A 23,575-nucleotide genomic window follows, 5' to 3' on the forward strand; every position below is an offset into this window, starting at 1 on the left:
ATAAAGCCTCTTGTTTATGAGCATGCTTATTATATTGTGATGTACAATAAAATTGTGTCATCTCTTATATTACTGGCTAAGATTCTGTTTCCACAAATCTTCCCATTTGTAACATTTTCTAACCAGAAGAATCCATGAGGTTTGATATGTAACATATTGATGCTGATGACATGACCACTAATCAGGTCTAGATATGGCACATCTATGGGCAGACCCAGAGCCGTACATCTTGCATTGCTGACATCTGTACATTCCACCAGGAGCATTCTATAGGGTAGACTAGGAATACACAGATCCTTAGGAGTCATTGCCCCCTCCTCGCTGTAAATGACAGACTGGGGATTCCTATAAATAGTAGACAATAGAGAGATGATTCAGGCGCTCTTCTAAAACACAAGCCCATAGAGAAAGATTTCTCAATCGCATCATCCGCTTCTGTTAAATTATTGATTAGTTATTAATACCACAGTCTTTTGTTCTGATACGGTGTTTTCATACAAGGAGATCCTGAGGAAGTCTTAGCTTTACCTATTCAGTAGATACAAGACATTTCTCGGATCAGTGTTAGTATATTCTGCTGAAGTATAGCTGGAGATGGGCAGCATGATGGAAGCCCATACAAACTCAGATGTCAGCCAAGGGTGTACATACTATAGAGAGAGACCATACAGCTCCTATAGAAGGGGCCAGCCATGTTTGGTCCAGCCCCTTTACTTCTTGGTCGTAAATATCTGTGCAGCTCCCCTATTCCCTTAGAGGGGCCACATTGTCAGCAAGGAACCAGGGAATTGTCCCAATGGCCATGGGTAGTGCATAAGGGGAGGGGACCAACACCAAGATGAGGGGCTCATGTTGATCTTTGCTATGGCCACCTTTTCTCTATGTACACACTGCCCACAGAGGCAGCGCTACTTGCCACCATACTTCTGCTTCTCCACCCAACACCCTAAATAGGAGAAGAAGAATTAAAGAGAAATCAGCCAATGTATTACTTAATTCGGAGCTGGATAGGTGAGAGTCATTGTACCCATTCAATGGCACCAGTTATGCAGCCAGATATCTTGTGTATAGCCCCATTTACATGGTATGATTATCACTCAAACTTCACTCAAACGATGTCTTTTGAGCGATAATCGTTGCGTGTAAATGCTACCATTGTTAGCTTTTCGGACGAACAATGATTTTATGTTGAGTTTAAAATCCATTGTTCGGCCTGGCAGCTGATAGCAGGTATGGCATGCTGCGATTCTCCACGGGAGCGCTGATAACATTGTTTTCAGCTGCAGTCCTGTGGCAGAACAAGGGGGCTGTATGCAGATAACAGACCACCTGCTGTTCTCTGCATACAGCGAAGGGAGGCTCATCTACATGCAAATGAAGCTAATAAGCTACTAATGGGCATTAGTGCCCGTTAGCAGCTTATGCAAAATGATCGCTCAAACGGTCATTCTCCCTATCTTTTGAACGAATTTTGAGCGTCTACATTGGGCTTTATACTGGGGTGCCTAAGGTCCACTAGTGAAGTTTATTCCGTGGCCTACTGAACAGTTACATGCAAATATTACCTGTCTAAGGCTAGCTTTACACAGGCCGAGCATCTGGCGAACAATCGCTCAAATAACTGATTTTCAGCAATAGCTGTCCCATAAAAACACTGGACCCAACAGGGTACTGAGCTAGAAATCACTCACTAGTCAATAGTGCCTCTGTTTCTGCTCACTAAAACTGAAGTGACTAGTATGCAGCTTCTCGGTCAGTGAAAACAGTCAGTTCATCTTTGAACGACTGACTTTCCACAGTGAAAAGAGGCAGGTGACTGCAAGAGATCTCTGGCACACTCCTAAGATGCTGTACTCTGCTCATCAGTGTGTATTGCAGTGAATGGAGGCGGGCGGTTGGAAGAGATCTCTGGCACACTCCTATGATGCTGTACTCTGCTCATCAGTGTGTATTGCAGTTAATGGAGGTGGGCGGCTAGAAGAGATTTCCGGTGCACTCCTAAGATGCTGTACTCCACTTATCAGTATGTATTGCAGTGAATGGAGGCGTGCGATTGGAAGAGATCTCCGGCGCACTCCTAAGATGCTGTACTCTGCCTATCAGTATGTATTTCAGTGAATGGAGGTGGGTGGCTGGAATAAATCTTCAACACACTCCTAAGGTACAGTACTCTGCTTATCAGCATATGGTGCTAATACAGTGAATGGATGTGAGTGGCTGGAAGAGATTTCTGACACACTCCTGAGATGCTGTACTCTGCTTATCAGTATGTATTGCAGTAAATGGAGGCGGGTGGCTGCAAGAGATCTCCGGCGCACTCCTAAGATGCTATACCCTGCCTGTCAATATGTATTGCAGTGAATAGAGGTGGGCAGCTGGAAGAGCTCTCCGGCGCACTCCTAAGATGCTGTACTCTGCTTATCAGTATGTATTGCAGTGAATGGAGGACGAGTGGCTGGAAGAGATCTCTGGCACATAAGATGCTAAACTTTGCTTATCAGTATACAATGCAGTGAATGGGCGCGAGTAACTGGAAGACATTTCTGGCACACTCCTCAGATGCTGTACTCTGCTTATCAGTACATATTGCAGTGAATAGAGACGGGCAACTGGAATCTCTGGCAAACTCCTAAGATGCCGTACTCCGCTTATTAGTATGTACTGTAGTGAGTATGGGTGGCAGGTGGATGGAAGAGATCTCCAGTGCACTCCTATGATGCTGTACTCTGCTTATCAGTATGTATCGCATTGAATGGAGGCGGATGGCTAGAAGAGATCTCCAGCGCACTCCTAAGATGCTGTACTCTGCCTATCAGTATATATAAGGCCGCCTGCAGACGAGCGGAAATCCTGCGGCGGGATTTCCCGCGGGATTTTCGCCGCTCAAAGCCTGCATAGGAGTGCGTTAACAAACGCACTCCTATGCAGACGGCCGCGGTTCGGCCGCGCGAAATCTCGCGCGGCAAACAAACCGCGGCATGTCCTATTTTTGTGCGGGGCTCGCAGAGCCTCGCACAGAAACGTCACTTACGCAGCCGGCGGCTCAGGTCTGCGCATGCGCTGGCTGCTCGGCAGCCGGCACATGAAAGAGACGGGGCCGCCGGGCGCGGGTGAGTACGCGCTCCTCTCTGCAGGGGCTCGGGTCGGGTTCCGCGGGCGAGAATTCTCGACGCCGGATCCGACCCGCTCGTCTGCAGGCGGCCTTACAGTGAATGGAGATGAGTGGCTGGATGAGATCTCCAGGGTACTCCTATGATGCTGTACTCTGCTTATCAGTATGTATCGCATTGAATGGAGGTGGGTGGCTGTAAGAGATCTCTGGCACACTCCTAAGATGCTGTACTCTGCCCATCAGTTTGTACTGCAGTGAATGGAGGTGGGCGGCTGGAAGAGATCTCCGGTGCACTCCTAAGATGCTGTACTCCGCTTATTAGTATGTACTGTAGTGATTACAGGTGGCTGGAAGGGATCTCCGGCGTACTCCTTAAATGCTGTACTCTCGCCATCCGTATATACTGCTGTTGGCGTACAGCACTATGCACCATGTGGGGGGGCTAAGGACACACTCCTGACTCATGGCCCACCGAAAAAAATCATCCATTCCCCTGTGGGCCAGTCTGAGCCTGTAAATATCCACCGGCCGCCCTGGAGTCATTTGAGGTAAGTCTTCAGTTCCCTGGGCACATGTGCCCCTGTAGTTGGGCATTATGAGGTTGGATGCCAGGGTATCATCCAGTCACAAGTTTACGTGAGGAGTAAGGAGTTTTGTTTTTTTTCACACAGGGGGAAAAAAATCACTTGAAAAGCTGACTAATAGGATGATGAAGGAGTCAAATCCCGGCGGTGCTGAGCGGTCACCCCGTGGGGAGGGGGAGGCCACGGCCGGGTGGGGGGAAGCATCGCCCTTTTAAGAGCCAGCTGTGTGCCCGTCTGTGAGTGTGTGGATGTGTGTCTGGCGGAGTAGCACGCTGGAAACAGGGGGAGGGATATGATTGGTCAACTACTTCAGCTGCTACCCCGCCCCTGGCCGGGAGGGGCGCCCTGATTGGAAGAAGGAACGGAGGTAAACAGAATAGAATGTCCCCTTCCATTAGAACCTATGGGAGCCGCATCCCATTGTGACGCGCGGGGTGCTGTTAAATTGTTCCCGAGGATGCCTGAACCCTGAGAGCGGCAGGAGGGGAGCGCCGAGCCTTGTGCGAGGATGAGTGCGCCGACACAAAGCACCTGCCGGCGGGAGACAATGCCGCTGCCCGGGCTGCAGCTGTAGCGCCGCACGTGTGGGATGCTGTAAGTTTGGGGAAAGTGTGCTGCAGACACAGGAGGGGCATTGTGTACCGGCGGCGGGGAGGTCCCAGACTAGAGCCGTCTGATGGAGACGGCGGGCTGCACTCACTGACTGCCTGCAGGAGACGCTCTACTGACGACACCGCGATGACAGCTGTCGCCTACACGGACTTCGTAGCAGCTCAGTGTCTGGTGTCCATCTCCAACCGCGCTCACCAGCAGCCCGAGCCCAGCCTGCAAGCCCCGTCCACACCGGCAGACCTGCGCAAGATGACCGAGCAAGACCTGCGGACAATGCCCGACGCCGGCGGGACCAAGGAGCTGCACGACGGCCCCGGGGACGCCTGGAAGGACTACTGCACGCTGCTCACTATAGCCAAGAGCCTGCTGGAGTTGAACAAGTACCGGCCGCTGCCCTCCCCGGTCTACAGCGACGAGGAGCTCAGCAGCTCGGACAGTGACGTGACCACCGAGTCCGGACATAGCTACAGCAGTAGCAGCACGACCCCCAGCATTACGGACTACAGCCCCGAGCCGGACTCTTCACAGCCACGCCCACCCAGCCCGGACACGCCCAGCTCTCTGCCACGCCCCACCAGTGAGAAGAGGCACAGGTGCCCCTATAGCGGCTGTGGCAAGGTGTATGGCAAGTCCTCCCACCTCAAAGCCCACTACAGAGTGCATACAGGTCAGTACCTGACAGTTGCTAGTGAAGGGTTACTAAAAATTGCAAAGAGTTTGCACAAGTTGACTTTTTTTTCTTTTTTCCGAATTTTTTTTGGGCAGCCCTCGAAGGCTCTTAATTAGCTTTTCATCCCCACTTGAGACATCTCCGAGACTATCGGGAGTCTGCTGTCCTCAGTGCTGAAGTTGGAACCCACGTATTATTAGTGGGTGCCCCCCCCCCACCCTTAGATTTGCCGTCTGACTAAGCCCTCCCTCGTTGCCAACTTCTTGACCCGAGAGTCTGGTGAACAAGGAGTTGTGACTCATGGACATGCTTTTGGCAACGTGGTTGGAAGCGATGTGTTGTTGAAGGCTTAAGAAGAGGTGGTTCCCGTCGATTCGGGAAACACCCCTTTGGTCACGCCTATTTTTGTCATCCAGCCAAGCGGTGGGCGGCTACCATATACACGTGTTTTTCAACGTGACGTCACACAACAAGGAACGTTCACCTGGGTACAGTGTCATTCATGGCATGGAGACCTCTTACGGGGAAAAAAAAGGGGGCATGAAAGTACCCCGGTGGTTACGAATAAGTTATTCGAGAAGGATGAACATAGTTGACTCGGCACGACCGAAGTTGGGTCATTGTAGAAACCCTCTCGAGGGGTCCGTACGGAGCTCAATGCCATTGATAGAGGACTACCGGCTAGATTTGCTATGTGTTCTACCCATTAGGTCTATGCTAGGTGTCTGGATTAGGCCGGGTTTATAATCTCGCTATGAGCCAATCTGGTGGGTTTCGTATTTGTGTATCATTTTTTTTCTCCCCCCCTCTTGTTTGATTAAGTGCCAGCAGGGATACGCGGCGAGCTGTCTAATCGCATTCTTCATTATCTGCTTCCGCACTTCCATACCAACGAGCTGACCTCAGATTACCTCTTCCACTGAGACTGACTGAGGAGATTGTGTTTCTGCTGCTACCCCGCCTGCTCTCAGACAGCATCTAGTGTATCGCAGACGCTCCATCTCCTACAGCAGCTGAATCCCAATGACCTCAAATACTACAGCTCGATATTTGCATCGTTAATCTTAACGAACCAGATAATAAAAAAACCCCGTACATAGAAAAAAAAAGGCTTCTGCAACGTCACAATGTTCAGATCTGCATTATGTCTTCTGACGTTCTGCTTACATTCACATTTCCAAACTCAATGATTCAGAATCCGAGTGTAGGCATGCCCCATATGCCATCTGTGGGCTTAAAGGTGTGGTTGATGATGCCATTTGCCAAGTACACAATTTGTGGTTTCATGAGAAATCTCTACCTTCGTCTGCATTTCAACTGACCTGGATGACTTTGTAGCCACCTTGCTAGAACTGCTAATTATGCCATAGATTGAGTCTAAGGGTGGCATCACGTTCGTCATGTAGCCCCTCTCTACTTGCTAGTAGATCTGAATGTGTTAGATTATACTAGATTGATGTTTAGAGCAGGCTTTTCTTTATGACGAGGAAGGGGGGGGGGGGGGGGTCAAGAGACTCCCATTGAAAGCAGTGATCCCATTGAAATCTGGGTCAGTATTCTTTTGTTTTCATCGGCATAATTGGTTACAGTCAGGAAAGAGTGAGGATTGGGTGTGCCTGTGGAAAAGTACAGCAGCACTCACTTGCACCAGCCTCTCCGCCCTGAGAGAAGTTCTCTTACAGCTGTGGGGGCATACAAAGACCTTTTTTTTTTTTTTTGTAAGACTCCTCCATGCAGAATGCAGTAGGATCAAGGTTTATGAAGCAGGTTGCTATATCATTGTAAGCAGTGGCTGCAAAGGACATCAAGCCACCCCATGTAGTCATCCTTTTTTGCAGCAAATCTATCCTACCCATTTTTCAACCAGCTTTTTGGATATCTGAAGGCTTAAAGTAGTTGAGTTCAAGAACAGGTACAATAGACCATATACTTACTAGAGGGTCTACGGAGGTTGAGCCCACAAAGTAGGCATCGTTCTTCTCTCCTGTAGGTTGTGAGCCTATGACTTGGGTCCATCTGTTCTCATTTATCAAAGAGGAACAGTTGAGGGTCGTGTGGACCCATCCTCTAGAGAGGAATAGTAGTAGTTGTTACCAGCATAATTATGATCTTCCCATGATCTCCGCTTTGTGGTCTACACACCTGATGGTTTAACGTATGGGTCTAGCCTAAATCAGTGTTTCCCAAACTTTAGACCTCACAACCCCCGGCAGGTCATGATTTGAGGATGTCCTATGGAGAGAACACCTGTTGCAATGTCTGAGGCACCGACATTGATTACATCATCTGTGCAGTACAAAAGAAATTTGGAAAACCTGATCTGTTGGGGTGCCTAGAGGACTGGAGTTTGGGGAACACTGTTCTAGGACAACCTTTCCTTCGTCAGTGGAGAGGTCTTAATGTAGACGTCCAAAATGTACTACGTTGAAGGGAGCCTGTCACATCCCTAAGGCACCATAAACTAAGTTATGGTGCTGTTGGGATGTGATCGGTTGCCTCTAAAAAGAAGAATTACAGCTAGGAGCCGTTGTAAGGCCAGTGAATAAGGTGTGCTGCCCCACATACGCTCGGTAACTGGCATCTTTACCTTAGGTGACCTCTGGGTGTTCACACCCATCGGTGGTGATGTGAGATGCCTGCATGCTACAATATAAGAACTAGGGACCATATGATGTCAAATGACTACATATGGCTCCTATATGGCTGTAGTCCTTTGTTTAATGAGTGGTGAGAAGCCAGGCAGGGATCCCCCCCCTCCCCCCCCCCCCCCTCCATACAGGTCCTACCAGGTATGGGGAATTAATCCAGGGATCCTGGGTAGGAAATGGGGCTGCATAGAACTGTCTTTCCGTCCGAGGTGGTTGGGGTAGTGTTCACCATCACTAGAGGGGGCATCTTTTAATTTTTTGTTATATGTTCATTGTGCATTCATGATGCCACATGCTATAATAGTGTTTACTGAAATAATATCATCATAATAGGAGAATAGATGACAAAGATGTTAGTTTCCTAGGAAATGAAATCCTGCTACACCATTGTCACTAAAAGTGAGCTATCTATGTGATGAGTACTGTATGCCTCATTATAGTGTCACAGCTACATTGGCAGAAGACTGCTGTGTAGGCATAAGCAATGACACATATACATATATATATAACGACTACCTGCAAGTGACGCAGAGCTCCGCATGTCTACATGAACATTACCTTCATTAAGAGAAGCAGCATAACATTCTGACAAGCTGGTATCACATTGGGCTTGATGTCTCGTGGCTGGCATACATATGCTGCCCTGCCCACCTGCAGTTGACTATCTTTTGTGCCAGACACCACAGGTGGTAAGAGGAGCTATGCAAGGTTATAGCCTGGCCTGATGAAGGTCACAATTATATAGGCAACATGAGTTGTTTAGGGCCTGAATACCTACATTTTTTTAATGCTCTAAGGCAGGGGTGTTGTGGCCCTCAGTGAAAATGCGCATATCAGCCTTATGGTGGATTTCAAAGGGCCAATTGTAATTGTAAGACTGTATAGCAATAGTGACCCCCCCCCCCCCACACACACACACACACCCTTATAGTGGCTCCAGTAGCAATAGTGACCCTCCCATAGTGACTACATTGGCAACAGTGACCCAGACCCCCAAAGTGGCTCCAGTAGCAATAGTCATCTCTACCTAGGTTCCCCAGTAGCAATTGTGGCCCCCATATTGGCCCTAGTAGTAAGTGAGTCCCAATCCTCTCACAGGGACCCTCCTATAGTGGCCCCAGGAGCGATAGTGATCCTCCCATAGTGGCCCTAGCAGCAATAGTGCCCCCCCACCCCTCTCATTTTGGCCCTAGTAGTAATTTTGACACCCCATCCCCTCACAGTGACCCTCCCACATTGGCCCCAGTAGTAATAGTGACATTTTCATAGTGACCGCAGTAGCAATAGTGATTTCTCCCCACCCCATAGTGGCTTTGGCAGCAATAGTGCCCAACCCCGCAATAGTGGCCCTATTAGTATTAGTGACACCCCATCCCCTCACAGTGACGCTCCTATAGTGGCCCCAGGAGCAATAGTGATCCTTCCACAGTGTACGCAGTAGCAATTGTGACCCCCCCCCCCCACCCCCCACCCGATAGTGGCCCTAGTAGTAATAGTGCCACCCCATCCCCTCATAGTGACTCTCCCATAGTGGCTCCAGCATTAATAGTGACCCCCACCCAGTGACCCCTCCCATAGTGGCCCCAGTAGTAATAGTGACATTTTCATAGTGACCGCAGTAGCAATAGTGATTTCTCCCCACCCCATAGTGGCTTTGGCAGCAATAGTGCCCAACCCCGCAATAGTGGCCCTATTAGTATTAGTGACACCCCATCCCCTCACAGTGACGCTCCTATAGTGGCCCCAGGAGCAATAGTGATCCTTCCACAGTGTACCCAGTAGCAATTGTGACCCCCCCCCACCCCCCACCCGATAGTGGCCCTAGTAGTAACAGTGCCACCCCATCCCCTCATAGTGACTCTCCCATAGTGGCTCCAGTATTAAGTGACCCCCACCCAGTGACCCCTCCCATAGTGGCCCCAGTAGCACTAGCAACCCCTCCCATAATGGCCCCAGTAGCACTTGCAACCCCTTCCATAGTGGCCCCTAGTAGCAATAGTGCGGCCCCCCTCGTCCATGGTGGCCCCAGTAACAATAGTGATCCTCCCATAGTGGCCCCAGTAGCAGTAGTGCCCCCCCTTCGCCCTTTCTAGTGGCCCCAGTAGTAATAGTGACAACCCCCATGATGGCTCCAGTAGCAATAGTGATCCCCGCCTAGGCTGCCTAGTAGCAATACTGATCCCCAACTTTGGTCTGCAGGCCTTGCGTTTGACGTGTGCGCTAAAGGGTTAACCTATTCTTAGGAGTCCATAACTGGCTTTCATGTGCAGTTAGGAAACCATTAGAATTAATTCTTTTTGAAAGACAGGAGTTGATATCTCTTGCATAGAGTTGTATTGCTTGTAGGCTACTGAATCCCAGCCATTTTCAGATTTCATGTGAAGTTCAGTTCATTTTGTGCTACAAACCTCTAAAAATAATATTGAACAATAGTAATCAGGGGAATCCATGGAGGCGAGGGGCCCCATAGCTAATATTACACTGGAGCTTATTTTCAGCGTCGGTTACTACCACACCCCTAACCACTTCCAACAGAAGGGCTTGTCTGACCTTGACTGCTTTCTCAATCTGTTGGGATAACTCTCGCCACCCATGTCCACGAACCGCACAGGACCTTAGAGAAGGGATGCCTTTCACAAGTTCTCACCACTGTTACATCATTATTTGGGGCTGGGCCTCCTCTCCAGGTGCCTCTCTGGTAAGTATGACATTGATGTTTTAGCAGCCTTACTTTGTAACCATTTCTGTTGCTGTCCATATCAATTTACAGTTGCAAGAAAAAGTTAGTGAACCCTTGTGAATTACCTGGATTTCTGTACGAATTGCTAATAAAAAGTGATCTGATTGTCATTGTGACTTGGATATCAGACAAACTGTTCATGTCTTTTATTGAGTAATTATCCACAATACTGGGAGAAAAGGTAACAGATTTTTCGGACTATAGGATGCATGGGGCCATGAGACACACCTATAATTAAAGGGATGGAGGGGGGGGATATATAAACTTCTATGGGTAGTATTCTGTTAATATGGTACAGATACAAGGTTGTATGAAAGCCAGAATACCTATTTGCCATGTGTGCCACTGTGCCCAATCACTATGTTTGCTTTGGGGTTCTTTCACCATGCCTGATACTGTAGCCCCTCATCATGCCTGTCTCTGAGCCTCCACATTGGTATCAGTAGTGCCTCATCATTCTCTGGGACTCTTGTCCCCTGAACTTACCAGTAGCAGTGCAGAAGTTCCTGGGACGGATTCTCTTGCATTCCTGGCAGCGTCTTTGCACAGCATGGGGAAGGTGGGGGCTAGAAGGTGCTGGCAGAGCACACACTGCACACATTTACTGTGCTCTGTGTACAAATGGCTGTAATTTTGCTCACTGAGCAATCAGATTTTTTTTTTTTTGCAAGTCTGTCTGTCCAGAAATTTGTACACTCTTTTACACATTACTCTGCCAGGACCTTTGATTACCAAGAGCTCACCTTGCATTGCCTCCTGCTGCCCATTTGGTCTATTAGACATATCATCAGATATGCATGGTTCTTTAAAGAAAAAGCGTGTCTAATAGGCTGAAAAATACGGTAAGTGAACCTTTTGAATTTTATAACCTGTAGATCCCTTTTGGCCGCAATCACCTCAACCAAATATTTACTGTCACTGCAAATAAGATTTGCACAACATTGAGAAGGACTTTTGAACCATTCTTCCTTGCAAATGTGTTTCAGTTCATTACTATTTCTGGGATGCCTTGCTTCCATGCCCTTTTTATTTTATTCCATAGCATGTCAATAGGCCGTTCCAAAACAGAAATCTTTAACTATTCTTTTACTGATTTAGGGTGGTTTTACATCTGCGCTGCCCACCTCTGGTCGGAGGTCACAGATGTGGCTAGTGCAATAACTGGAAGAAAAAGTGCTACATGCCACCCTTTTTTTTCCGCCCCAAAACCGGGCAGCTGACCGAAAAGCTGGCGAATTCCATTATAGTCAATGGGGTCCGCCCGCCACAGGGTGGTTCTGTCAACCGGTGGAACCGTTTGGCTGCGAGGATTCCCCTTTCCTGCTCCTCGAATGGAGTAGGAAAAGGGAATCGCCAGCCCAGGTTTGAAAGCACTCTTACTCGTGTGGTTCATTGTCTTGTTGCATCACCGAATGTCTCTTCAGCTTGAGGTCATGAACTGCTACTCTTACATTTTCCTCTAAAATGTTTTGGTCTACCTTAGAATTCATTGTTGTCTCAATCATTACAAGGTGTGGAGCCTGGAGGTAGCAAAACGGGCCAAAACCATGATTCTTGGTTCACCGTGCTTCACGGTTGGGATGAAGTGTTGGTGTGCAGTGTTCTTTTTCCTCTAAACATAGTGTTATGCATTTATAATAAACAGTTCTCATTCTGTCTCATCTGTCCATAGAACACTTTCTAAGAAGAATTCTGGAACATTCAGGTGGTCTCAGGGAAGCCTTAAATAGGCCCCCACTTTTTTTTTTTTTGTTTGGGCAGCAGCAGCTTTCTTATTAGTGTCCTTCCATTAACACCATTGTTGTTCAGTGTTTATTTTTTTTAATACTGAACACAAGAACAAAGGTTTTTAGCAGCACATAAAAAGTCTTTTAGGTTCTTTCTCTCCTCTTTCAAGATTGCCTGTTGTACTTTTGGAAGGATCTTAACAGGACGCCCACGCCTAGGGAGAAAAGGAAAATTCCTGAATTCTCCATTTGTAGATATATTTGTCTAACCCTGGATTAATGTACACTACAGGCTTTCAATAATGTTTTTGCAGCTTTCTGCATCTCTATTGTACATTTTGTGAGGCCTTCGAAAAGGTTTTTGCATCGAGATATGGTTCACACCTTCTTGAGAAAACCAAACTTGTCAATAACCAGGCTTTTTGCACCTTTATTTAATGGGAAAAGCACCTATGAAATCCAAAATTCCAATCGCATATATTTAATTGAAATACCTTTTACTAGTCAGCTCTGGGAGAACTCATTAATAGAGATGAGCGAACGTACTCGGTAAAGCACTACTCGTCCGAGTAATGTGCTTTATCCGAGTACCTCCCCGCTCGTCCTGAAAGATTCGGGACGCGCTGCGGAGCGGGGAGCTGCAGGGGAGAGCGGGGAGGAACGGAGGGGAGATCTTTCTCTCCTTCTCTCCCGCCCGCTCTGCCCCGCTCCCCGCTGCGACTCACCTGTCAGCAGCGGCGCTCCCCGAATCTTTCAGCACGAGTACAGCGGTACTCGGATAAAGCACATTACTCGGACGAGTAGTGCTTATCCGAGTACGTTCGCTCATCTCTACTCATTAACAGAGATGTTCATAGTATCATAGAATGTAAAGCCAAAAAAGGCATGTGTCCATGCAGTTCAGCCTATATGTTCACTTACTTTTTCTCCCTGCACTGTGGATATTTATTCAATGTGCTCAATAAGACATGACGACTACAACTGTGTTATTAGTTTAATTAAAATTGTGTTTCTGTATAATTATGACCTGGATAACAATCATCAAACCACATTTAGTGACCAATGCAGAAATCCAGGTCATTCCTTAGGGGTTCATTTACTTTTTATTTCAGCTACAAATCAATGTGTTTTTAATGGGATGGGATGTAAGAAATAAGTGATGTCCCTAGATCTACACTAGTATAGCTGTTGAGGTATGTTCCTACATGGCGAATTTGCTGTGGATTTGTCACAGTAGAAAGATCCATAGCATATCAGTCATCAAAATCGGCATCAGACAGCACAAAGTTGGTGCAAACCCACAGTGAATTTGAGGCCTTTGAGTGGTCAAATCCAGTGTGAAAAATTAACAACACGTCTGGTACGTGTGAATATACCCTTAGGGCTCACTTACATGGGCATATTGTCCCTGCATATTACATGCGTATGTTTTGCTTCTATAAAACACAGTGCTAGAAGTCCTTTGATTTGCATTGGGCCACTTACACCTGTGTTTTTCTCACACATGGGGGAACGCAGTATGTCCTATTTTGGTGTGTAGTACAGGCCATTGAGACCTAAAATACGCATGTTACATGTGTATTTGCTATATACTGCATATTACGCAGTGACAATACATCCGTGTGAGTGCACCCTTACAACTCTACAAGGTCCAAATGTATTGAGCTAAGGCAGGGCCATCAAAGTAGGGAAAGAACATCACTTATTCAGTTTCATCCTGCTAGTTTATAACTAGAGATGAGCGAGCACCCAAATGCTCGAGTCCGTGTTATTCGAGTCAAGCTTTTTGTAAAATTCGAGAGCTCTACTCGAGTAATGAACCCCATTGACTACAATGGGAGACTCGAGCATTTTGTATGTGGGACGCCTAGGTTCGTTCTCTCGAACCTAGGCGGCGTGGAACATGGCTTGTTGATCTTTCGAGTAACGAGCACCATCGAGTACCCCAATACTCTACTGATTCAACAAAAGTCAACTCAACTGGTTCACGCCCAATGACCCATACATGTCAAATACTGACCCTACTTGTTTGTCACAATGGAAGGCTTCAGAGGACAGAGGGAATTGCAATGTGTAGCTTTCACATATTTCTAGTTGGTTCTGTCTTTTTCTCTTTTTTAGGTAATTCTTTTTTACCCCCATAGGTGAACGTCCATTTCCATGCACATGGCCTGACTGCCTTAAAAAGTTCTCCCGGTCAGATGAGCTGACTCGCCATTACCGGACACACACGGGTGAGAAGCAGTTTCGATGTCCCCTGTGCGAGAAGAGGTTCATGAGGAGCGACCACCTGACCAAGCATGCCCGCCGCCACACAGATTTCCATCCAAGCATGATCAAAAGGTCCAAGAGGTCCAACTCAACCTTTATCTGAGTATACAAAGCTGTCAAATGCAAATCTTAAGCTGCTGTACATATCATCTTCTTGCATCTTGTCAAAGGAAATGTAGCAGTCTAACATTCGTGCTTCAGCAGCAGTGTATGTAAAAGGAAATTGCTGCCTGGGTTTCTTTTTTTGGTGGCATCCGACTCTCGGTATTTTCAAATTTTTTTAATTTTTTTTTTTTTTTTTGTAGTGGTGTGATCTGTACCATCACGGTTTTGACTGTACAATCGTTTGTGCTTGCGCTGGCATGCATATGTGTTTATGAAATAGAAACCCGCTATGGATTAGCTTTACATTTTGTGAACGAAGTAAAAAGTATGAGGACACTTGCATACATATATAAGGGAATCCTTTTTCTTTTCTTGTTGATGAAACTTGGAACATATACATTTTATGAAGCAAGCTGGTATAGAACATGCTTGGTTTCTTGTGGAATTATGTCTTACGATGTCTTGAAATCTGTGTTTTTATTGTTGATGGAATATTGGTCTCTCCCTATAACGTGGATAAACGCAGTCATCGCCGTGGTGGGGCACTCTTGTAGGGCCTACGCCACTCCTTATTCTTTGGAGGAAGGAAAAAAAAAAAAAAAAGGATCGATTTTGGTAAAGCTAATTAAAAGTTGGACAGCCTATTTGGTGGACGCTCTGCCGCCATGACTCTCACCTGTTGGCAGGTTGGGGATGTAAGGGGAGATGCAATACTCAAGTGTATAATCGGTATACAAGACACACGTCCTACGGTGGAAGTCTTCTCGCGCCATGCCCCAACTGTTGGGCAAATCTTTGTCTCTGCGTCCAGTTTGACTGCATCTTCGGAGGAGTTACGTGCAGCAGTATAAGAGACACTGAATGAACGTATATGCCTTTACCCTGCAAGTTTTTAGACTTCATTATCTGAGGGTCATTTTAGTAGAATTGTATATTGCTATGCACTTTGTTTTCGACATAGCAATGACAACCAGTTCTTGCAAAACCAGAATGTTTGACTGGGCCGTTGACAGATACATTGCCGTCTTCTCAGTGCTTAGGTTCAATGAGCATTGGGACACTTGCAAGGAGTCTATTGCATAGATCAATGCCAGGCAGTCGGTCTGTCACTGCATCCACTACAGTATCGCACTTTCTGATTGTGGGACGACACTCTGCATGCACAGACTGACAGAAAGTGTCACTCTATTAAATGCCTCACCATTGTGTCATTTAGGTTCTTGATATGATTATTCAATTCACGTTTACATCATTTCATTTGGTAGCCTGATGCGCCAAATCGAATGAAGACTTTTTGCACCTTATGTTTCCAGTGATAATTTCACATGACGCCTAATATTTGTAGACTTGGTTCCATTACTGAAGAGGCTGACCATTGGTGTGATGGCCTCTTCAGGAGTGAAGGGGGGGGGGGGGGTAACTATGCAGAGTTTGGCCAAACAGGCAGTTTACAAATCTCATGTCTTTGTACATACAAGATTAAGTCCATTCCATGTTCGTATTAGATATAAGCACTCCGATCACTCCACAGGTTCCTAATTTAATGAGTAGAAAGGACTGTTGTGAAAATAGTCCATGCTATTAGCTAAACGGCTGATAGAATGGTCCATTTTATGTATCCCACTGACGCTAATTCTAGAGACATCATGTCACAAACCATTAAAGACAAACCGGTCAGATTTTCTAGATTTTCTTTGGGTTCTTTTTGGTTTACTGATTCACTTAGCCTTTAAAAAAAACAATTTCATATATGCACGGGATGAAACATTAGATGTCATTCTGATCCGAGATACAATATCATAACCCTTGGGACAATTTTATAGTCATACGAGTGCCAAGGGTCTTGTTTTTATACTGTTTTATACAATTTTCACATGGCTCTAGTGCCTCTTTCATTGGGTGTCTTCAGAACATTTCATTCAGTTGGACTAAAAGCCTTCAAAATACCATGTAACAGAGTCTGTTGCACAAGTAGGGGGGGTGCAAGTCATAGGTAAAGGCTTGGCGTTCCATGTCTATATAACAAGGCTGTGCCAGCCCGAATATGACATGCAGGGGCGTAACTATAAGGGATGCAGTTGCGCCCAGGAGCCTTAGGGGGCCCATAAGGCCTCTCTTCTCCATATAGCAAGCCCAGTCATATGAATAAAGCATTATAGTTGGAGGCCCTGTTACAGATTTTGCATTGGCGCCCAGACGCTACAAGTTACGCCTCCGATGACCTGTATTCCTCCATTTGTGTAGCAAGAAAAGGTGAAGCGCTAGAAGGACAGCACAGTAGGCACCTTACTATTAGTTTTTATTTAATACTCTTCCTTGATTACAGATTAATATTACATAATGTGCAATCCTACGTCTGTCTTTAGGCCATAGAAAGACTGTTGCAAAAATACACTACAGTTCGAATATACTATGAAATAAGGAATGTCAGGAAAAGCGAAAACAAACAAACAAAAAAAGATACACTTTCTACCTCTGTTTCAGTTTTTGAAACACCTAATTCTTTATTCCGCATAGCAAAATATTTCTTCCAGACAAGATAACAGATTAAAAAAAAAAAATAGCAAAAAAAAAAAGTTTAAAAGGAACTTGAAAAAATTTGGTATGGTTTGGTTTAACATTTTTTTTTTTCTTATTTACTGCCAGGGGCAGCATGTGGTTTTAGAGGGAGATCTTTGTAAAAGGCTAAATGAGGACAACTACAAGCATTTCTGGTTTTGCACATCGAGCAGAAAGAGAAAAAAAAACGAAGAGCTTAACGTCAACAAGCACAAATTCTATACAGTGACTTCATGTATCACATGTGATTGAAATCCTTGCGGGGGATTTTTTTTTTTCCTGTTCCCTTTCATCTTCTAAAGACCCCCCTAAAGCTCTGTGTGTGATCCTTGAGATAATGTCTGTCTGTTAAGTAGTTGACATAAGATGTTTGAGAATTGTATTATATAGCATCCTGACTTGCTTTAAGGTGTATAGGTACAGTAACAGGTTTCAATTGGATTTGTAGTGGTGATTGAGTATGAACAGCTATATAAAAAAAAACGGAACCGCGACGCGTTTTCAGCTTCTAAGTACATACCACATCACTTCGTTTTTGAGTCGAAGATAAGTGAACTTTAGTCAAAGTGACGTTAAGGAAAATGATGTTTTTGGGGTTTTTTTGTGATTGAACTACGACGCATGTGTCTTTACCACTTCCGATGAAAACATCGTTTTTTATAACCTTTTTAAAACACTTTGCTGTGGCTTTAAATTAAAGGAGGGGCCCGCAGAGCCCCGTAGTGTCAAATTCAGGAATAATACTACTTGTTTCATGCATGGAATTCAATCATTCTGCTTCTTTTTTTTACAAACCTCATCTGTTTAGTGCTCAGTACCAAACTGGTGAACGACAATGACATTCCAAGAAAACCAGTTCGAGCCCTCAAGTGGCGGTAGAAAATCAAACCATACATCTAATTTTACCCAAATTTTTTTTTTTTTTACTTACAGTGCAAAGTCCAGTCATTATCACTGTACAAAAAAATGACTTTGGGCGGCAAAGTTGCAAAAATCGTAAACGTTTGGGAACTAATCGGATAGTTTTCTTTTCTCAACATCACATTTGAAGATTTTCTTCTTTTTTTTTTTTAAACTTGTGTCAAAGTCTAGTCCTAACATGAGTGGCCATGTAGCCTTAGTAGAGATTAGTCAGGCAAACCACAGGCCTTAAAGTGTATTTCCAGTTTGGTGATGTTTACACTATCAGATTTCACAAAATACTTTTCTGCCCACACACGGTTTGATAGTTTGCCTAATGGGAGGATCAAACCCTTACTTGAACCATGTATGGCCAGCAATGGATCACTTCTGTCAAACAGAAGCACTTGATAATCGCACAAGGAGACTTTCCAAAAAAAATGTTAGAAAACCTCCTTGGCCTTATGTAATACTTCCTTTTTTCTTATAGAAGAGGGGAGGATCGAAGAGCTAAAATGCCACTAGTATCAAATAGTCTTTGAAGATGTCTCAACCGTCCTAGTTGTTCGACATCTCCATAATATATTTGGTCGGTTTAAAGGACGTGAACACTTTTGCTACCATAATGAATATTTTACCGTTTTGTGTATACAGTTGTTATGCAGATTGATGCGTTTCCATGGTTACAAACAAACCCTATATGTATTCTGCAGTCACTCCTTTTTGCGACAGTAGGAGAGAGGGCAGATTGAAGAAAGTTACACAAAACTGTACAGTCAGACTACACAAAGTGTTGGTTTGGAGTCTGCATAGGAGCTGTAGACACAAAATGATAGCGTTTCTCATTTTTTAGATACATTTGAACAATGACTAAAAAAAATGGTTACAAAAGTTCACAGAACTTTTACTATCATTTACCTACAGCAATGATAAGCATCTTTTTGAAAAGGTAAGGATTTACACTTTAAGGGTGTGTTTTCTTAATCATTAATCGTACAGAAAAGTGCATTATTATATGAAAGTGTGTGTTTACAGTTCAGGAAGTCGTAGTAAATGTAAGAATGAGGTGGAGAGGACATATAGAGGTAGAGTGGAAAGTGAAAAGTAGTGTTTTTATATCCAGTACAGAGGAGCTTGCTTAAATGGTTAAAAACTGAAAAGGAGTGCTGCTTTTGTCTGCCAGCAATATGGAACATATACTGTAGCAAGAAATGTTTTTGGTTCTTTGGTTGACAAGAAAAGTGAAAACCTCATTAACTCAAACTATTGCTTAAAGGAGTTGTCCAGTTGTAAACTACTTATGGCCTATCCTTAGGATAAGCTATCAATAGTAGATCGGTAGAGATCTGTTGCCAGGAACCCCTGCCAATCAGCTGTTTTTGCTGGTCCAGTGTGTTCATGCAATTTCTGCAGGATGTAGACAGCTCTGTTCCCACTGCAGTGGCCAAGCTTGGTATTACAGGCAAAGTTCTCATTCACTTTAATGCCTGTAATACCAACCCTGGCCACTGCAGTGGGAATGGAGCTATTTGCTTCCTAAATAAATGAACTCTGTGCATATCAACAAAAATTCCCAGGCTGCTGTGCTATGGTCAGCACTTTCTGCTTCCGCTGCGGACCAGGAATCAGCTAATTGGCAGGGATTTGTCATCCTCAATAGAAAAAGTTAAAAAATTATCCCAGAATACCCAATTAAAGAGGTTGTCTTATTTAGAAAACCCATTTTGAAATACCCTATTAGGCAATATGGGGTTAAAAAAGGGGTTTCTTTTGTTTTGGACCCTCATCTATTAGCCAGAACTGAGGTGAGCTATAAGAGCAGTCACCCTTTGGAAGAGCAAGCATCTTCAAACATGAAATGGACAACTTACTTATTTCAATGGACTTTGTGTAATACTTTGCTTCACCTGTGCTAGAGGAAAATTGACCACTTTATGCTCGGTTCTCCAGCGGATCACTGGCAATTGATGCAACGGGCCACCCTGTGATGAGCTTTTTCAGGGGTTCCTTATTTTAAAAAAAATGGGTTGTCTAAAATGCAAAACCCACTTAAGCAGTGGTGATGCAGTTTGTTCCCGGTAGTCTGTTTTCTTCAACTTCCTGTGATACTGTATCCACCGGCGCAGGAGCATAGGCGCTGTGACGGTTCTTCCACATAGTCACGGCTATATACAAAGCACTATTTTTTGCATTTTTGTTCAAGCCTACGGAAAGATCACTGGTAGAGGAATATGCGTAATTGTAACAGGACTGTTTTCAGAGGAGATATTTACTTCACCCCTATTCATGATAAAAGAGTTATAGTTATTTATCAATGCAAGTAATGTGCAATACATATCAGCATCCCAAAGTTACAAAGAATGGTTTATAAACATTTATTTACTGTGTTTCTCTCAGAGCTTACAACAACCTGCAATCTAAAGGAAGATTAGGAAAGAGAGAAAGTTGTATTTAGCAGAGCTAATTCTCAGAGACTTATAATCACAAAACTTTATTCTAACCATCAAAGGTTGTTCTGAATATATTATATAGTAGATAGACTTTACCGGAGGCCTATGCAGCAAGTATCCCAGTTATCGGGCAATTGTAGGGAAACCGAAAAGCTAATGGAATCAGGGCAAACCCCTCTCTTTTTTTTTAAGGGGTTTTCCTTCTATAACTCAGTTCTACCATTTTCCGACCCACCTTTGTGCAATTTCTCACCGTTTTCAAGATCGTTGCTTGATGTCCGTGAACGACCTCATTCTTGCTGACCTTCAGAGGGCGAAAACCTATTGTGGGTTTGGCCGGGTCCAAGGCTTCGAACTGTAAGAGCCATGCACCTTGGTTAGTTGGATATGATCTGGACAACTTAACGGAAACTACCTGTTTCCAGTCACTGACAGCATGATTGATCTTGAAAACGGCAAGGTCATTGATACGGATATTAGTTTAGAAAGTTGTATCGTTTTCATTATACAATGAATGAATAAGCTGGATTTACGTAAAACTTCCAATTTCTTGAAAGGCCAGGTTCACACAAGCTTCTTATGGGCACATTTATTTACCAGTAATACGGACATGTTCAACGGTGAGACTACTAACCTGAGCTTGCACATCACAGTAATTGATGTTACTGTGAGTTTGGGTCAGTAGACCTGAGGTTGGCCAAGAAACTCCTGAATGCATCCAAATACATTGGCCTTAAAAGGGTTTTCCAGGCAGAACCCACCGGGGTTGGAGTGCAAGCTGCTGCTCCGAACCCTATGTAGTGGCCGGCGCTTGTAATTGCAAGCATGCCTCTCATTAAAATCAATGGGAGCTGTGCTTTTAATTGCAGGATGGGATCACATTGATTTCAATAAAAGCAGTGCCTGCAGTTACGGGCAGCGGCTTCCGCTCTAACCCTGGTGTATTCTGGCGGGCGCTGTCTGGAAACCCCCTTTTTAAGAGTAGACTTACTCTTGTCAAGGCTAGAGTTCTAGATTAGGAGATTGCATATAGCAGTTCTTTAATATGCTTCTATTGGAATGTGACCCTTTATGACTGTTAATTCCTGCCAGAAGAGTGGCATGTCCCAGCCATTAACCTGCTACAATATCAGCAGAATACAAGCTGCTGTTTTCATATATAAAGACATAGGCTCCGGAAAAAAGAATCGGTTTATTAAGAATTTTCTATATGTGTAATGTCCTTCCATACAGACACTTAATTTTTTTTTTACCATGCATCAAAGGGGTTATCTGACCTTATGAAAAAAATTAAAATACGAACAGCAAAAAATGTTATTTAAAAAAAAAAAAAAAAAAAAAAAAAAAACTTCTCTAATGCCACCAGTGACAATCCAGTGGTCCACCATTAGTTATGAGTGACCAGCACTTGATTGACTGAAGCTATCGGTGGCCTTCGCGATCACATGCCATAGTACTGGTACAATCGCCAAGTGAAGTCAGTAGTATGGCAAGTAATTGCTAAGGCCAGGGATTGGCTTCGGTTGGTCATGTGGCAGTGATTTATAAACAAAGAACAGGTGGACCACCAAAGCTTCTGCACTGGATCTGCAAGGGATTGAAGAGGCAAGTGTTTTTTTTTTTTGTTTGTTTTTTTTAATAACATTGGCTGCTGTTTTTAAATTTTTTTTTTTCCAACTGTCAAATAACACGTTTAATGTCTTAAAGTAATACTACCGTAATTAGAATTTGGAAAACTCCGACACTCATGGCACAAATGGCTTTAGAATGAAATCAAAGTATTCGAAAGTATAACGGTGGGGTAGAGCTTTGCCTGCTGTGGGTGTATGGATTTATAGTAAATTCTGATTATTTTCATCTTTTTGTTTCTGAAATACTCAGCAGTGACCAAATGGGGAAACTTTACTGTCTGGCAATAAATAGTAGAATTTCACAAAAGTTGTTCATTAATTGTTTTTCAGATTGTGGAATAATTTTTCATTTTACAGACTGTAGGCAAAAGAAGACCCTTATGTGTTGTTGAGATTGCAAAGCTTAATCCATTTTCTGTTTGTTACACCTTCCGACAACAGATTAGGACAATGATAAGTGAAGAATGCAAGAGTTACATGATGGAAATCTTGAAAATTTGATCAAATCACCTTGCATCAAGCCTTCCGGAATGGATGCAGTCTAAGCAAGCATCGCTTCTGGAAGGGTGATAAGATATTCGTTTCAATGCAGATCAATAACTTGCAATTTTCTAGCATAGTCATTTCTGCAGCTGTTTAATTTTTACAATGTTTTTGTATAGTTTCATAAGTTATTTCTGCTTTCTTTTGGTTTTGGAGAGCAAATGGAATTGTTTAATCCAAGGGTTGTACTACCCAGTTTTGTACAAGTGTATATAAAAACTGTTCCAATAAAAAATGTCATACAAACATTTACGGATAGGCTTTCTTGTGATTCCTGTCGCCTGTGTCTGTCTGGCCTTATTGGTCGTCAGTCATTTAGTGGGAAAGAAAAACATGTCCCATAAGTCAATCTGAATACTGTTGGTTAGTAATGTGGGACTAAAGGCTTATATACACAAGCACATATCGGCCGCCGTTTTCACGGCGGGCCGATATATACCACCTGATGCACAGGCTAAGTGTATATGCTGTCAGTTGGGGGAGAGTAAGCTTAGTTCTGCTAAGCCGCCTCCCCCTCGCCTGCTCTCTGCAAAGGCAGGAGGTGGGATGGGGCGGGAGCTAGTGTGCTGAGCTCCCGCTCCCTCTGTCCCATTGCCGCTGTTTGCAACAAGATGAGCCGCCCATTACAAACAGCGGCAAGGGGCCGAGAAGAAAAGGAGGAGGGAGTTTAGCAGTCACTCTGCTAAACTCCCTCCCCCACCTCCCTTCTCCGGCAGCTGTCATTGGCTCCCATAGGAGACCATGGCAGCGGCTGCAGTCTGGCCAGGAAGATAGTTCCAGGACTATCTTTCCTTCCGGCGTAAAAGCGCCCAGCCGGGTGTGGGAATACGCCTGTGTGATCTGATGCATCATATGGTAGTGTATATCGGACGGCCGATATACACTCGTGTGAATAAGCCCTTAAGGGCGATTTCACACCAGTGCCTGACGTTCTGCTTTTCTGCTCCATTCAGAGTGCCGGAAAGGGGAATCTCCATGGCTGAACGTCTCAGTCTCAGAGTTGAACCAAACAGCGCCAAATGA

The 23,575-nt window shown here is 44.6% G+C and overlaps 1 protein-coding gene across 3 annotated transcripts; it reads left to right on the top strand.

The window, feature by feature from the left end:
* Window positions 1–3,992: 3,992 nt before the first annotated feature.
* On the top strand, window positions 3,993–22,804 carry KLF9 (KLF transcription factor 9). Of its 3 annotated transcripts, none has more exons than XM_066604182.1 (3): window positions 3,993–4,975; window positions 14,238–14,445; window positions 17,116–22,804. In XM_066604182.1, exons 1-3 carry the CDS (start codon window positions 4,435–4,437, stop codon window positions 17,132–17,134), a joined length of 768 nt encoding a protein of 255 aa, XP_066460279.1. In that variant the 5' UTR covers window positions 3,993–4,434; the 3' UTR covers window positions 17,135–22,804. The 3 variants fall into 3 exon arrangements, with proteins under 3 accessions (XP_066460279.1, XP_066460280.1, XP_066460277.1); XM_066604183.1 differs by having other exon boundaries at window positions 14,238–14,436; XM_066604180.1 differs by having other exon boundaries at window positions 14,238–22,804.
* Window positions 22,805–23,575: the final 771 nt, after the last annotated feature.

The sequence above is a fragment of the Eleutherodactylus coqui genome, chromosome 5, assembly GCF_035609145.1.
Source record: "Eleutherodactylus coqui strain aEleCoq1 chromosome 5, aEleCoq1.hap1, whole genome shotgun sequence".
Taxonomy (NCBI): Eukaryota; Metazoa; Chordata; class Amphibia; order Anura; family Eleutherodactylidae; genus Eleutherodactylus; species Eleutherodactylus coqui.